The 17,918-nt window shown below is 41.4% G+C and overlaps 1 protein-coding gene across 1 annotated transcript in view; it reads right to left on the bottom strand.

Annotated features, from left to right (window-relative positions):
• Nucleotides 1-15,211, bottom strand: part of SLC28A3 (solute carrier family 28 member 3) — a 58,979-nt gene extending 43,768 nt beyond the window's left edge. Inside the window, exons 1-2 of the mRNA XM_045580294.1 lie at nucleotides 15,116-15,211; nucleotides 11,780-12,052 (exon numbers count right to left, since the gene is read on the bottom strand). Coding sequence (XP_045436250.1) covers nucleotides 11,780-12,052; nucleotides 15,116-15,211 — 369 coding nt within the window. The remainder of the gene's footprint in view (nucleotides 1-11,779; nucleotides 12,053-15,115) is intronic.
• Nucleotides 15,212-17,918: the final 2,707 nt, after the last annotated feature.

Below are 17,918 nucleotides of genomic sequence, written 5' to 3'. Positions count from 1 at the left end.
TGTATGACTTGGCCACTACTAACTGCTTTTAACCAAACAGTGGCTCTCTGTTTCTGTCTCCATGCATAATGCCTGGCACTATGTCAGAGCTCAATAAATAGTTGTTGAATCAATAAATGTCATGGTTTATATCAAGAATGTTGGCTTTTGGGGGGGAAAAAGCAAAACAGAACCGTGACTTTGCAAAACCAGGAAACTGGAATGAATAGTAAGAAGTTTCCCCGCTTCCTGATTTAACCTTTTCTAGTAATCATCTATCTTGTTCCTGAACACCCTGGGAGGCTCCTTAACCATGTGACTCAGAGGGTTTTCTTAAGAAACATCTATCTCTATTTCCTGCCAAAGGACACATGGTGTGCATCTTCTCTCTCTCTCTCTCTCTCTCTCTCTCTCTCTCAAAGGAAGAAGAAAGAACAATTAGACATGCCAAGGCTATAAGTGGCTTCTGGGTCAAACACGTTAGCCCATGTGTAGAGTCCAGTTAGATGCCTTCAGATCCAGATCCCAGCTTAAGAATGAAAATCATGCTGCACTCTGTCTGCCTAAATCTGCAATTTGAAGAAAGAATTCTATACTCTATGGCACAATAGGGAGTTCAGGTTCATGCTCACAATAATCTGTTCTATATAAAATTCCAAATACTCCCTCCTTTTATTTATTTATTTATTTATTAATTTGACAAATAACAGTTTGGCTAGCACACAAGGCTCAATACCATCAAAATCAGCAGTGTCTGGATGAGATGAGTCAGCAAGCACCACCATCCTCATTTTAAATTAAGAGACTGTGGAACAAAAGCTTTAGTCCTGCCCTTTAAGGACCTGGCCACTAAGTTTAGGTTACCAAAAGTAAAATAACAAGTTCAGATTTGCCTGCTTTTAGTAATTTATCTTTTCTCTCTCTCTCTCTCCCTCTCTCTCTCTCTCTCTCTCTCTCTCTCTCTCTCTCTCTCTCTCTCTCTCTGTCTCTCTCTCTTTTTTTTCACTTTGGTCTTTTAAAAAAATTTTCTGGACCTTGCTATGTTGGGAAGTGTGTGATTAATAAGCCAGTCTTTTTACTTGTTATAGGCTTTTCCCCCACAACTGTTATCACTGCTTCAGGTAAACGCCTTTATAATGGTTGGCTCCAGGGAAATCGTGGTGGGTGAGTTGTAAGTCAGATCAAAGACAGACAAGCCTTGTGGGATTTACCAAAGGAACTGCAAGACAAGTCAAATAACGGCGGTTACCTGGGAATTTTGCCCCCTCCATAGGCTGTTGTTAGGCTTCTGGTTTTCACTCTGATTTCAGAGTTGTTTTTCCAGACTATCGTGAATCAGGGGAGATTGGAATAGGACTAGGGAATTAAGACACTGGAATGCTTGCTGTTCTGATTGGAATTTAGTTGTTTTACGTGAAAAAAACAACACACACAAGACACTCTCTACATTGCTGTGAGGCTTTGATTAATTTCGAGAGTTTTAAAAAAGTGATTTGGACAATTTCCCAGCATTCTTGTTGCTTTTATGAATGAGACCTTTGAAGGTCATTACTCCACCATCCTGTTAATGTCACCAACAACCTCAGATTTAAATAGAAAAGTCAGATATGTCACAAGGGAGAATCTGTAGGATCAAGTGGTAAATAGTATCAGATTGTTTTTTTTGTATCCTCCCAAACCAAAAAATATGTACATTACCTAAGTCATCAATACATGTGTCTACCAAGTATTTGAAAGGTAACAGTGCCACTGAGAACCTGAAAGTCAATTTTATTTAAAATTCTAATAAAATATATATATTTTTTATTGATTTCAGAGAGGAAAGGAGAAGGAGAGATAGAAACATCAATGATGAGAGAGAATCATTGATCGGCTGCCTCCTGCACACCCCCTACTGGGGATCAAGCCTGAAACCCAGGCATGTGCCCTTGGCCGGAATCGAACCTGGGACCCTTCAGTCCGAAGGCTGATGCTCTATCCACTGAGCCAAGCCAACTAAGGCCAATTTTATTTAAATTTTAACTAATTTAAATGTTTAAATGAACATGAGAGATTCACTCATTGGAAAATATTTAAGTATGTTTGAAACTTGGATATGAATCTACTTTTGCAACTATACATTTTATGAAATGTAAATACAGATTAAGTATTTCTTTTTAAAAAAATATATTTTATTGATATTTTACAAAGAGGAGGAAGGGAGAGAGATAGAGAGCTAGAAACATCGATGAGAGAGTAACATCGACCAGCTGCCTCTTGCACACCCCCTACCAGGGATGTGCCAGCAACCAACGTACATGCCCTTGACTGGAATCGAACCTGGGACCTTTCAGTCCACAGACCGACACTCTACCATTGAGCCAAATCGGTTCCGGCAGATTTAGTATTTCTGATAAAAAAGTTAGCATTAAAATTGGCATGTACTGTTAAGTATAAAAACACACTGGATTTTAAAGAGTTAGTATGAAACAAAGGATGTAAAGAAAGCATCTCAATAACTTTACATTAATCACAGGTTGCAATGATAATATTTTCATTATTTCAGGTTAAATAATCTATATTGCTAAAATTAATTAAACTTGTTTCATTTTACTTTTTTTTAATTACTATTTTTTTTAATCCTCAACCAAGGATATTTTTTCCATTGATTTTTAGAGAGAGTGGAAGGGAGAGGTAGAAACAGAGAGAAACACCAATGTGAGAGACACATCAATTGGTTGCCTCCTGCATGTCCTCTATGAAGGTCAGAAGCCTGCAACTGAGGTACATGTCTTTGACTGGAATTGAAATCAGGACCCTTCAGTCCACAGGCCAACACTCTATTCACTGAGCCAAAATGACTAGAGCTCATTTTACATATTTAATGAATTTGTAGAAAAATGTAAAATTACATATGTGGCTTGTACATACATATTGGACAGATCTGCCCTAGTTGATCTTCAGTTAATATCTTCTGTTATCCACATTATTATGCCACATTCCAATGCCTTAATTACTAATGAGTAAGTCCCTTTCCTCCCCACAACACACACACCTTTTGTGAAGGGAATCATTTCAGGAATGCTTGAATGAGGAAAAAACAAAATCATTAAACACATCCCTTTTGAGATGTCATGGAAATGACATGGGTTATAGTCATCTAGGTTATTTTCCCTTTAGAATTAAGTAGGTCTAGTGATGATCATACATATCTGAGGGGAAAAATAGAGAATGCAATTTTTTTTAAAACATCCTTCACAAAAGCAAAGTACTGTATTGCCATGGTTTTTCTGTGTTTTAATTCACTGATGGGGAAAAAGCATCTGGAGAGTTCCAGCCAAGCTTGTCCTGACCTATGTGAAAACCTACTTAATAACCTGAGTGTAATTACGTTGACCTCTCTGACTAGTGTGTTGGAGAAACAATACTCTTCCTCTTCACTTTGCATAATTTCTTCCAACCTCAGAACTATTATATTCAAAGAATCTGGGTTAGAAGCCCATGCCAATGTTCTAGCACTTATATGACCTCTCAAATTTTAACCTCCATTGAACAAACACCATACCTGACTGCCATACCAGACAATTCACAGAGCAGGCCAGCCTTCCTCTGTGTGTGAGCAGGGTGGAGGCACATTTCCCGTCTGGTCTTGCCCCCAGACTTTCCCAAGTGGTTTCCACCCAACTGACTTCCTCATGAGCATAAAGCAACCTGATTGGGGATTCTGAGGGACACCTTCAGTAAAGGTGTTCTTTCAAAAATCTGCCTGAATTTTCACCCTTGGAAATTCGGAACTTTATCTGACCTCTCTTGCTGTCCTCTCTCTTCTCTTCTCTCCCGTCCACCTCCATTGAGTTTGAAAAAAATCTTTTAGTCACTGTATTCTAAAAAGTCATGCCCCAAATATGAACACTTGGCAAATGTGGTATTTTTCAAATGGGGAAAAGATTGGGTATCCAGGTAGAAAAAAAACACAAAAAACTTGACTCCTCTTACACTGTACATAAAAATTAATTCCAGGGGACTAGAAGCCTTAATGTAGAAGCAAGGATAAGCTTTCAGAAAATGTGGGAGGGGAGCTTCATGATCTTGCGGGTTAAGAAATCTGTAAATTTTCCAATTACACTTCACATGGAATATTGTTTTAAATTAGTTTCAGATATACATCAGAGTGGTTAGACATTTATAACATTTATAAAGTAATCCCCAGATAAATCTAATACCCACCTAGCACTATACATGGTTATTACAATATTATTAACTACATTCCCTAGGCTGTCCTTGACATGCCTGTGACTATTTTGTAACTGCCAATTTGTTCTTCTTTCTTTTACTTTTTAAAAAAATATATATTTTATTGATTTTTTACAGAGAGGAAGGGAGAGAGATAGAGAGCTAGAAACGTTGATCAGAGAGAAACATCGACCAGCTGCCTCCTGCACACCCCCCACCGGGGATGTGCCCACAACCAATGTACATGCCCTTTACCGGAATCGAACCCGGGACCCTTCAGTCCGCAGACCAACGCTCTACCACTGAGCCAAACCAGTTTCTGCCCTTTTACCTTTTTCATCTAGTCCTCCAACAATCCCTCCCATCTGGCAACTATTAGTTTTTTCTCTCTGAGCAAAACATATTTTTAAAAATCTGTTGATATTTAGAGAAAGAAAACATCGACTTGATGTTCCACGTACTTAGACATTCATTGGTTGATTGTTGTAATGTGCCTGGCTGGGGATTAAACCTGCAACCTTGGCATATTGGGATGATACCCTAACCAACTGAGCTATCCACCAGGGCCAAGGAAAAGATTTCTTAAACAGGATATACAAAACAGAAAACACCTGATAAATGGGACACAATGTATTTCACTTTGTTCATCAGAATATTCCAGTGGAAGACAGCTTCAGTGATAGAAGACATTTGCAAACCATATCACTGAGAGTTTGTATTTGAAATATTTAAAGAACTCTTTTAAAACAATAAAAAAAGGGACAAAATCCAGTAAGGAAAATGGGCAAGAGACTTGAACAAGTATTTCATAAAAGAGGCATCTCATGGCCAATAACATACGGGAATTAAAGTTTAATTATAATTTTGTTTAACAGTGATATACCTCTATACACACACCTACCAGAATCACTGAAATGAAAAAGCCAGATAAATATTGGTGAGGCTATGGAGTAATAGGAACTCCCCTCGGTGGATGGGAGTGTAACTTGGTAAAACCACTTAGGAAACCAGTTTGGTCTTATTACTAAAGTTGAAAACATACATATGCATTTCCAATAACCTAGCAATTCTACTTCTTAGACATAACTCCAGAATAAATGTGTTACATATGCATCAGGAGACATATGCAAAAGTATCCATAGCTTTGTTGTTTGTAAAAGCTCCCAAAACCTCCAAATTTAACTGTCCACTGACAGTAAAAATAAACTGTAATATTTATGGAGAATACAGTACATCAGTGGAATTGGATGAACTCCAGTTACATGCAACACTGCGGCAGCTGAATCTTAGACATTTTAACCTGAACCAAATAAGCCAGTTACAAAATGATTCGGCTTGCTTACTTCCATAGAAACAGTTTACAGTGAGCAAAGCATTTTTCTTGTATGTTTCTACTTGCAAAAAAGGTAAAAAAACAAAAACAAAAAACACACACACACAGGAAAAGGCAGTGCTTCATAACTAGCAGTTAAGCAGGGAAGCAATGACCATAAAGCTGGGGCAGCTGGACCCTGGGGGAGGGCGCCAGTTATGACAGAAGGCTCGTTGTTGGGGCCTCAGAGCGGAGGCATGGCAACATCCTGTTTCTTAACCTGGGTGGCACTTTATAATAAGTTGTCTCTTTGGCGCTGTGTATTTCGGCATGTCAATTTCACAATGAAATAATTTTATTAAATAAAATCTCTCCCTGCCTACATGCCTAGTCTTGTCTCCCCTGAGCCCGTCTCTCTCTCTCCCTCTCCCTCTCCCTCTCCCTCTCCCTCTCTCTCTCTCTCTCTCTCTCTCTCTCTCTCTCTCTCTCTCTCTCTCTCTCTCTCTCTCTCTCTCTCCCTCTCTCTCTTCCTCCCTTGTTCTCTCAGTCCCCTCAGGAATGTCCCTTCTGCCCTCATTGTCTCATCTCTTAACTGCCACTCATAACATAAACTGCCCCTCCCCTCTCTCCCAGGTCATGAGCAATTGGCAAATCAATGACCTGATCTCATTCGATGTGCTCCTCTGTTCCCCAGAGGAGGTTTTGCTGTTGACCTGGTAGCTCTCTTTTCCCTTGGCTCCCCCGAATCTTCTGACCCTTCCATCTGACTTCTCCAATTTTTCTGCTCGCTCACTCAACACAGGAGCCTCCCAGCTTTCCCTCCTGGAGGGCTCACATCCACACCTGTGGCCCATCTCGGTGCTCATGGCCCCCAGATGGCTGATGTCCCCTTCTAGGCTCCAGAGACAGCTGTGCATCCGTTTCCTGCTTCATCTCCTTCTTTATCCACCTGGATTTCAAAGCTGGCCTCAAAAACAATTCACTCTCTTCCTCACTCCAACCCTACTGCCGGATTTCCTAACTAAATAAACTGCCACGTTGACATCTGAAGCTAGAAATGGTTACTCCCCACTCTCCTTACCCTGCCCCAGCACCAAAGGCCACTATGATTAAGTTCATTCTGTATACTAGGTTCTTGCTATGGTCTTATGTTTCTGTCCCCCGCAAATCCATATATTGAGGCCCTCATTCCCAATGTGATGTAGGAGGTGATTGCATCCTGAGGGAAGAGCCCTTTTGAATAGGACAAGTGCCCTTACAGGCGTCCTCAAACTTTTTAAAGTGGGGGCCAGATCACGGTCCCTCAGAGAGCTGGAGGGCCGGACTATATGAACTACTAATTCCTACTGTAACACCTTGGCTGCGCTCACTGCCCAAAAAACCTGGCGGGCCGGATCAGACTCCTCTGCGGGCTGCATGTGGCCCGCGGGCCGTAGTTTGAAGACGCCTGCAAGAACCCCGGAGAGCGCTCTTCCATGTGAGGACACACGAAGAAGACCGCTGTCTCTGAGGAGATAGGGTAACTCACCCCTCTATTCTTTTAATACTGTTCCTGTTAAAAGCGCTTTTGTGAAAGGTGAATTGTTAACTAACATGTACCCCACGGATGAGCAAGCATATGTGTGTAAGAGTTGCTGGAACTAGCTTCAGGGAGGAGGCTGACTCCAGCAACTGGATGTTCTGGCTCCGGGAGACTTGCTGACTCTCAACCATAAAAACTGGATCTTCCCTTGACCAGTTTTGAGATAATCATCAGAATGGACTGTGCTAACTTACAGTAGAGAACTGTCAACCCCCTAGTCACTCATTTATTTGTTCTGCTTTCTCTCTCCCTCCTAATAAAAACCCCGGCGTGCACTGAGATGTTAAGGTGGTCTTTGGGATGGGAGTCTGCCCTCTCCCAGGCTGCTGGCACCTGAATAAACTGTGTCCTTCCTTGCACCAGCATCTGACTCTTGAGTATTGGCTATAGAAGCGGCAGTCAAACTTGAGTTCAGTGTCAGTGGGTCCTCACCAGACCCAGAATCTGCTGTTGCCTTAATCTTGGACTTCAGAATTGTGAGAAGTAAATTTCTGTTTATAAGCCACACAGATATTTTGTTATACAGTTTGAATAGTATAAGACAGAACTGTTTTGTTTTTTATATATATGACATATTTATGATATACATTTAAAAAACTTATTTAGCCGAAACTGGTTTGGCTCAGTGGTAGAGCGTCTGTCTGTGGACTGAAAGGTCCCAGGTTCGATTCCGGTCAGGGGCATGTACGTTGGTTGCAGGCACATCCCCAGTAAGGGGTGTGCAAGAGGCAGCTGATCGATGTTTCTCTCTCATTGATGTTTCTAGCTCTCTATCTCTCTCCCTTCCTCTCTGTAAAAAATCAATAAAATATATTTAAAAAACTTATTTAGCTCACTTAATTTTCTCAACAACCCTAATATAGGATATTATTATCCTTCCTTACAGAGGAGAAAACTGAAATCTTCAGAGCCAACAGCTCTTATTCCAGATTACTGTCAATTCCAGTGCTGATTCCTCTCCTGGACATATACTCGAAAACCTCAAAATCATGTATTTGCAAAGATATATGCAAATGCCCTATGTTCATTATTCATGGTGAGAGGAGAAGATTTGACTTTGGGTAGTGAGCACATGGTGCAATATATAGATCTTGTAACATAGAAATCCACACCCGAAACATGTATGTTTATATTGACCAATGTCACCCCAATAAATTTAATTTTAAAAAGTTCTATTGCTGAAGGCCCTCTATCAGCAATTGTGCTTCCCCACCTGACATAGGTTTCCACTGCCTCGAACCTAGTTTAGATTATTATACTCCTCTCCTAACTGGTGTCCCACTGCACATATGTACACACACATCTCTTTCTGTTTCTGCCCACCTTCAACAGGGGTAGTAAAGTACTCTTAAAATTTGATAGTATAGTCCTGGCTGGTTTGGTCCAGTGGATAGAGCATTGGACTGTGGACTGAAGGGTATGGGGTTTGATTCTGGTCAAGGGCGCATGCCCAGATTGTGGGCTTGATCCCCAGTAGGGGGTGTGCAGGAGGCAACCAATCAATGATTATCTCTAATCATTGATGTTTCTCTCTCTCTTACAGTAGAGAACTGTCAACCCCCTAGCCTCTCTCTCTCTCTCTCTCTCCTTTCCTCTCTGAAATCAATAAAACATATATTTAAAAAAATTTGAGCCAAAACCGGTTTGGCTCAGTGGTAGAGCGTCGGTCTGCGGACTGAAAGGTCCCAGGTTTGATTCCCGTAAAGGGCATGTACATTGGTTGTGAGCACATCCCCGGTAGGGGGTGTGCAAGAGGCAGCTGGTCGGTGTTTCTCTCTCATCGACATTTCTAGCTCTCTCTCTCTCTCCCTTCCTCTCTGTAAAAAATCAATAAAATATATTTTAAAAAAATTGATAGTATTAATTCTGATTGGCTCCTTCAGAAATACCTTATCGCACACAGAAGCCATGTGATCTAGTGTCAGCCTACCCTCTTGTCCTGGCACACATGCTCTTTCAGACCCCTGGGCCTGTGCACAAACAGTTCTTTTTGCTTGCGATGCCCTGTTCAATTGGGGACCCCTGCCTACCCTATAGGCCCGATCTGATATTCTCTCTCCCTCTGTGATGCTGTCACACACTCAGTCACCCAGCTCCACCTACATTTATATACAAGGTATTTGGTGTCAACCTCCAGGGTTATATTTTTTTGTTTGTTTTTATTTTCCATCACATCCTACCTAATAAAAGAGAAACATGCAAATTGACAGTACAAGCCACGCCCACCAGCCAATCAGGGCAATTATGCAAATTAACCCAACCAATATGGTGGTTAATCTGCATATCCAGGCCAGAGCAAAGATTGAAGACAGCGTAGAAAGAAGCCAAGCGCTGCAGAAGGGAGCCAAGCTGCGGAGAAGCAGGCAGGCGGGGCCCGGGGAGAAGGAAAGCAGGAGGGGCTGGGGGAGAAGGGAGGGAAGCCGGTGGAGCAGCGATCACTTGCAGGAATCTTCCTGCAATAGGCCACAAGTTATATTATAATTACAATTGCTCTTTTGTTTCTGCTTGCCCTATTCCTTGAGGGCCAATATAGCGTATTATTGCTTCTTGAGCTGGGATCTCTTCCTAGTGGTGGCCATGTCTAGAGGGTAGTCAATGGTTTTGCTGAGTAAGTACCTGTCCCTGGAAATTTTTGTGGAAAAGCAAGCATGGGAAGTAATAGCCTGGTCACCATTGATTGGTGTTTGTGTGCTAGGTTTGAGCTGCCCTGCTCTGCACCCTGAAGACTATAGATGCTCTGCTTTGATAGAAGAAGGTGAGGGATAGAAAACAGGGCATTCAGTCATTAGTACCACCACCTCCAACAACAAACAACACAAAGAAAAAAACAGCAGGGCCACCGTTGGTGTGTCCTCCTCGCTGACGGAGCAGCCAGTTGCTATAGCATGGACCTTTCTCCTTAGCAGACACTTCCGTCTGGCCGCTGTGTTCACATTGCCTCTTTATCCCATTGCATCCCCTTAATTCTCTTGGATTATAATAGGCCCTTTGCTCTCTGCTTTTCTTCTCACTTAGCTCTTCTGAAGGTGATAAAGATATGCCACCCCAGCCCCAGCTGGTTTGGCTCAGGTGATAGAGCGTTGCCTTGTGACTAAAGGGTCCCAGGTTCTATTCCTGTCAAGAGCACATGCCCAGGGTTGCAGGCTGGGACCCTGGTGGGGGGAGTGCAGGAGGCAGCCATTCAATGAATCTCTCATCATTGATGTTTTTTCCTCTCTCTTCCTCTCCCTTCCTCTTTGAAACAAACAAACAAAAAAAAGCCACCCCAAAGATGACACTTGGGCATAAGAATTTTTTGAACTAAAGGCAATTGACAAAAAGCAGACACAGAAACACAGAAAGAGCTCTTTCTTTTCCCCTATCTGCCCTAAAGCAGGGCATACATTCCCCTGTACATGTGTCCCCCTCTCCCAAACCAGAAAGAGGTGAACAACCCTTATCACTGGAAACAGAGATGACATTGAGGTAAGATTGCATAAACAAACCTCACTAACAAATCATATCTTCCACTGGTCCCCCCCACCATTTACTTCCCAGTCAGTTCCCCACAACATATTGGCCCTAAAAGCCCAACCTCTTTCCTTCGTATAGACACTTCTTCACATTTACCTGTTCTTTGTTAAAAAGATATATGATGCCCTGTTTCTCTATGGATGTTGCTATCTCTCTCTTCCTCTACCTCTCTCTCTAAAAAATAAATCAATAAAAACACACATATATATGTATTTTTAAAAAAGTATATAAGCCCCTGAATCTTAGGTCTTTTCTATAAATCCCAGTGCAGGTAAAATTAAAAATATTAATAAAATTTGTATAACTTTTCCTGTAAATCTATCATTTATCAGTTTAATTCACAGACCCCAGGCACTGAATCTAAGAGGGTAGAGAAAATATTTTTTTCCTCCCCTACACTATAACTTATGGGATGAGCGTCACTGTGATCTCTGTGCAGGCAACTGGACTGAGGCTCAGGAAAATTTTAATAACTGGTGAAAGAGGCAGAATTTGTGTCACAGCCCTTTTACCTTCCTTGTTCCTCTTTTGCTAATGCCTAGAAGTTTGTTTTGCCTGTGTAGTGTCTCTGAAGACTCTGAAGTCCAAGGAATTGCAGGCTCCCGGGAAGCACATTTAGGAACAGCCCTGAAAAATCCCCAGGCCAGACCCAGTCGGAGCAGCCTGGAGTTTCCCAATGATGGGACTTCCTGGGCCAAGCAGCATTAATCACTCAGTGAGTTTTGGTTGATGACATGAGACTGGTTTGTATAACCTGGCTGCACTGGTGTAGGCACCCAGGCCACCTTTTCTCAGAGAGTTGTGGACCTGGTTTAAGAGAAAGAAACTTTGAAGTGTGAACTACATTCAGGATCTGAATTTTCTCTATTCTTCCTCTCTCACCCAGCCTGCAGGCATATACTGTGTCCCTGCCTGGAGCTAGTTGGACAAAAGCAGGAGAATAATCTTGTTTCCAAGTGATAAGCCAAGCCAGGGATCAAAACAGGTTCCAATTGAAAGAGACTTTTCAGGTTTGTCCACGCAAGAAGGAAAAGCAATGGGTTTAAAAAGTGCCACTTAAAAAAAATCTTACTGGGTCCCAATAACTACATAGCTTTAGTTAAGAAACTTGCCAAAGAGGCATGGAAAGAGGATTATTGCCACTAACTTGGTCTTAAAAAATAGATGGAAGTTCTGCTCACCTGGAAGGCAGTGTTTCTGTGGCCCTCGGCTTCAGAGGCGGTCACAGCCCTCAGCTCTATGGGCTCCTTGCTGCTCATGGAGTTGGCTGGTCTCTGCAGTCCTTCCAGATGTCTGGTTGGAGGCCCTCTGTACCTGGGAAAAGGAGCACCGTCTCTGCTGTCAGAATGCCACCTGCTGTTGTAGAAACCCGGGCACCGCTTCAGTTTGAAAATTTCAAGAGTAGCCTCCTCCCTGGGGCGGGGCAGGAAAGGTGGGTGGGGTGGAGCTGTCAACTCAGGTCCCCACCCACCTCATTAACCCTCCCTATTTCCCCAGGATTGCCAGCCCATTTTCCCTCGGGGAGAAAGCTCACATGTCCTGCACGAAACAGAAAAGGACACTCTCTTTACATCCATGAATGAAATAGTCTGTTTCCTGTGGGCGGTGTTGGGGAGTAGGAGTGGTGGGGGTGGCAGGGAACCTAAGGGCTGGCTGCAACCAAGCGACTATCGTGCTGTGCTGGGAAGATGCTCAGGACTTGGTATATGGTGGTCTTGGTTTATTTTTCAAAGCAAGGCAAAACGGAGGTGTGGGACGTTAACAATGTACTCAGGATCATTTGGCTAATCAAGGCACGAAGAAAAGCCAAATCCAGGTTTGGTGGAGTTCAAAGCCTTTTTTCCTCCATCTCTGTCTCTAGACCGGTTGCTTTTAAAAATCCACTCCTAGAAACGCAACTATGTGGGAGATAAATGAAATGTGACCAATGGCTCACTTAATGAAAGGATCCTTGGCTTTATGAAATTATTAGCTGTAGGATACTTTCAAAATAATACATTTATAATAAAATGAATGATTATAAATCTATTAACTATGATGATTATGTGGCCTGTGTGGAAATGTAGAAAACGCTTATGAGAAGTGAAAAACTAGAATTAATAAATTGAATACTACATACAGGGGACAAAAGAATAAAAGAAACTATCCAATATTACTGAGCTGTGATTTTATGGATGGTTGTTAGTTTCTCCTATATACTTTATACTTGGCTGTTTTTTGTTTTTTCGTGTGTTTTTTTTTTAAATAAAGAGCACTGTATATTATCATCATGACATAGCTTGTATATGCACATGTGCACATGTGCATACACACACACAATGGCTAAGAGCTTGCTGGACTCACATTGCCTGGGTTCAAGTCCTGGCCCTGCCACTTACTGAAGGAAACTACAGCTCAAGAGCTAAACCCAGACTGCTGACATTTTTATACCACCTGGGAGTTAAGAATGCTTTTTAGCCTGGCCAGAGTTGCTCAGTTGTTGGACCGTAGTTCTGTGCATTGAAAGGTTGCCCAACTGGTTTAATTCCTGGTCAGGGCACATATTTAGGTTGCGGGTTCACCTGCAGAAGGCCACCAATTGATCTTTCTCTCTCTAAGACTGTGATTGGATGAGCACATATTTAGGTTGCGGGTTCACCTGCAGAAGGCCACCAATTGATCTTTCTCTCTCTAAGACTGTGATTGGATGAGCACATATTTAGGTTGCGGGTTCACCTGCAGAAGGCCACCAATTGATCTTTCTCTCTCTAAGACTGTGATTGGATGAGAATTAAATACTAATAATTATGATAAAAAATAAGATGCATATCCCCTTTTTTAAAAAAAAAGAATGCCTTTTTTAGATTTTTAAATGGTTGAAAAAAATCAAAAGGGTAAATATTTCATGACACATGCAAATGATATGAAATTCACATTCCAGTGTCCATAAATAAAATTTTGTTAGAACATAAACATACTCACTCATTTATATATTATCTTTAATGGCTATTGCTCCACAAACGTAGGGCTGGGTAGTTGCGACAGAGACCGCATGGCTCAAGGCTAAAATGTTCACTTCCTGGCCTTTTACAGAAATTCTGTGCTTAATAGTCATGTGAACCTGGACAAGTCACTGTATTCTCTGGGCCTCAGATTATTCATCTACAAAATGGGAATAACAGGAACCATTATTGAGATGGCAAATGTGTTAATATACTTAAAAACAAGTGGAATAATGCCTGGCATATAGTAAATTTGTTGTAAGATAATATTAATACCTTAAAATGCTACAAAGGCAAAGTGATCTCTACAAAGTGATTTGCATGTGTTTTAGGTACATCTTTTTATTTTTTTTATTGATTTCAGAGAGGGAGGGAGGGAGAGAGAGAGAGAGAGAGACAGAGAGAGAGAGAGAGGAACTTGTTTTGTTGTTCCACTTATTTACACATTCATTGGTTGATTCTTGTATGTGCCCAACCTGAAGATGGAACCTGTAACCTTGGTGTATGGGGATGGTACTTTAAGCAGTTGAGCTACCCTGCCAAGGCTAGGTGCAGTTTTTAGTTGAAGCCTGGTATACCAAGTGTTATGCTGCATTCACACAAGAAAGCGTAGCACCCCCGGCTGAATTGGGTCAGGTCACTATCTCCCCCAAATCCCTATTGGCACTGTGGGAAAGATGACCCCTGACTTCTTGTTTACTTTGAGTTCCGGGACCCCTGTTCCCAGCGCTACCCATTTATCAACACTATCTGTGCTTTCTTTATGCTTTCTCTCTGTATTGGTTCTTTATGGATTCTCTGATGAAGAAAGACTTGGGAATTTTTTTCAGTTCTGTTCCCATATTGTGGTTTTCCAAAATAAGTAGTCCCTGTGTTACCAAATACAAAACGTCAGCGTGGAAGTGATCAAGAGAGAGGCAGAGAAACAGAGGGCAAACCATGTGGGAAACTACTTGGTAACATTATTAGAGCAGACCCTGTTGTTGCAACCAGTTAGAGGAACTCAAGACTCAGTCTACTTTAAGATTATAGTGGAAACTTAGTCTCTGGAGGAAAAGGAAAATCTTCATTCTGCCACTTATGGTTATTTGTAATTGCAGAAACATGACTCAGATGCCTAACATTCTTGTAGATACTGTCACATGAACCTTTTATAACCAACAACCCCCCTGGCCAAGTGGCCCAGCTGATTACAGTGGTGTCACGTACACCAAAAAGTGACAAATCAGGGTGTGTGTGGGAGGCAACAGATCTCTCTTATCTCCTTCCCTCCCTCTTCCTCTCTCTCTCTCTCTCTCAACTCCCTCTCTCAAAATCAATAAAAATACATTCCAGGTGAGGATTAAATATAAAAATGCAACAACTCATTGATTTTTCTGCCTCTTGGCTGTAGACAGTAAATTTGAAGAGTACAAGCACAATGGGGTGAAAGACCCTTTCAGCTTTATGATATACCATCTTAACCAAAGGCTACCAAGAATGTGCCTCTTGATATGATGCTTTGACGGGGACACATAGCTTCTGTGGTATTCTTGCCCAAAAGACACCTTCTGTGGTATTCTTGCCCAAAATACAATGTAAGTAGTTTTCAAAATTGTTAAAGTCATGGAAGACAAAGAAGACAAACACCATCCCAGATCGCAAGATACCAAAGATACATGACCAGTAAGTGCAACACACGCTCCTGGAGTGGGTCCATTGTTATAAAGGACCATGTAGGGACAACTGACCAAATTTAAATTTTGCACAGAGTAATGTCTCAATATCAAGTCTCCTCATCATGATAATTGTACAATGGTTATGTCAATAAAAAGAATCTGAATCTCTGAAAGTATTAGAAATATTTTTTTAGGCCTTGCTAAGGACTATGGCCCAAGAGAATAACTTCAATAAATTGTAAGCAGTGCCCCAACTTTGGAAAAGTGGGGAGGGGGGTGCTTATCTAGGCAGAGGAGTAAGCAAAAAGTACATCTGTTGTGTCAGAAATTTCAATTACGGTGCATACATTTCCATGATTAACAGTTTTACAGCAAATCGAAGGAATGTACAGTATAAGAAAGATGAGGTGTCCCCTTGTGTCAGGGAGTCCAGGGATAGTGTCTGAAAGTAATTAAACTGCATTGAAACTAGTTTACTGGTATTTCCAGACCACAGAGCACAGTAAATTGAATGGAATTAAATATCAATATTAATTGAGGAGTATGGAAAAGCAAAATTTAGCCACAAAGGTCATTTTGTTAGAAAAACAAATCCCAACAACATAAACTGATGAGCAAAAACAGATCCAGAGACAGAGAAACATCAATAGAATGTCAAATCTAAGGGAAGGTAGGGGAGGATGGGGGTAAGGGGGAAGAGATCAACAGAAGGACTTGTATGCATGCATATGAGCCTAACCAATGGACACATACAACAGGAGGGTGAGGGCATGAATGGGAGAGCTGGGGGAGATAATGGGGGAATAAGGACAGATGTAATACCCTAATTAGTAAAGAAATTAAAATAAAATAAATTAATATGTCTAATTAAACACACACAACAACAACAACAAAACAAAAACAAATCGCAAAGTACTTTTATTTCAGATATACATTTAAGTTGCTTTTTCCCCTGTCAGGTGAATTTTTATCAGGATTTACCAAAAACAGGGCACTGATTTCCATACTTATAGGTCTTTTGGGTTGAAACTGTAAAAGATTGGGGTGGTGAACACACAACAGAATATACAAATGATGTGTTATAGATTTGTACACCCGAAACCTATATAATTTTATTAACCAATGTCACCTCCATAAATTCAATTTAAAAAGTTAATAAAAAAAGAGAAACTATAAAAGATATAACCACCCACATGGTTTGTGTCTTAGAAAGAAATGTTAGGGCAGCTCGTTGTTTTCCCTCGGTTATTAAACTGAAGCATCCTTTCTTTTCTCAGTCATGTAAGAGAATGTCCTTAGTTAGACATTGGAGAATTTAGGAATAAAGGGATATGATGTCTGCAATTTATTCCCAAATGGTTCAGAAAGAAAAGCAATGCCATGTAAATGTAAATAACTCTGAGAGAATAAAGAAAGCAAACGAGGCAGCTTGTTACTTGTGAATCTGATTAAATTATGAGAGTTTTGTTATTTTTGTAACTTTCCTCCAAGTTTGAAATTATATCAGAGTGAAAAATTACAACAATGTTTTCTGAATTAGTCACATTTATGCAAATGTATAAATTTAGACTCTTTGTCAGTTATGCATGTAGACAATGAAATGGTTAATTTATATAAGATATATTTCCTCTTACTATCTTTAATTTGTACTATAAAGAACAACAACCAGTAGTGGTGCTTTTCTTCACATTTGTATGGATTTGAGGAAATTACTGCCTTTTCCTCTGGAGAAATACCTGCAGACAAAAAAGAAGTAGTGCCACATTATGAAACCTGCAAATCCCAGAAGTCAACAGCTTATAGACAACCCTGGGGGTGGGAAGGAAACAAGTCTCACAGGAGACAGACAAGCACGAGTAAGGACTGAAAGCTGGGGAAATCCATAGTTTTCATTCCAGAATACACAGCAGGGACCTCTTTTTCCTGCCCCCCGACAAGCTCCCCCTACACACTGCCACCACCTTGAAGGGGTGATTGGGAATCTAAGGTCTGAAGAACTCCTTTCAAATGACCCAAAAGTTGCTGGAAGGAGATGTGCAGAGAGAAAGGTTCAATGTGAATAAGAATCATGAAGTCCAAGGAAGAGCCCACAGTGAAAAGGCCACCCAGAAGGGCCAGCGTCTCCCTACTTCAACCAACTGCCTCCATTGGATCCAAGAGGGAATCTCCAAAAACATTTTAGGGGTCAAATCAGAACATATCTGGTGTCCCGACGAACCCTGCAGGGTTACTTGCCTCAGATGTTGGTGATCAGCTTAGGCCCTGAAGCAGAGACAGATACTGGGATTGCCAAAGTAAAAAACAAATAAGGTGGAAATAGTGCTTTCTTCCAAATAAATTGGCTTTGTAATAGCCTTTCTTCAAACCTAGCAAGAGTTTCTCTCCTGTTGCTGCAGGTATGCATTGCCTCACACTAGAAGTGAAAAGGTGAATTCTGAGGTGCCAGCCTGGGCAGCTTGAATGGGCAGGAAGTTTGCAAGTACATGAGTCAGCCTTCCAAGTGCTCTCACAGGCTTGACCTTCCTTCGGTCCCCAGACTTGCCCCCAAGGTCAGCCTGAAATTTGTCTGTAAGCCTGGTGACTACTCAGTCACACTGGCATAGTCTTACACTAGTATGAAATGTCCACCAGTTTAAAAAACAAAATTGCTGTTGCTCTTGGGCCTGGCCTGGTTCCCCACC

Source organism: Pipistrellus kuhlii, unplaced genomic scaffold (assembly GCF_014108245.1).
Source record: "Pipistrellus kuhlii isolate mPipKuh1 unplaced genomic scaffold, mPipKuh1.p scaffold_m20_p_12, whole genome shotgun sequence".
Taxonomy (NCBI): Eukaryota; Metazoa; Chordata; class Mammalia; order Chiroptera; family Vespertilionidae; genus Pipistrellus; species Pipistrellus kuhlii.
This window is presented reverse-complemented; position numbering and strand designations above follow the sequence as displayed.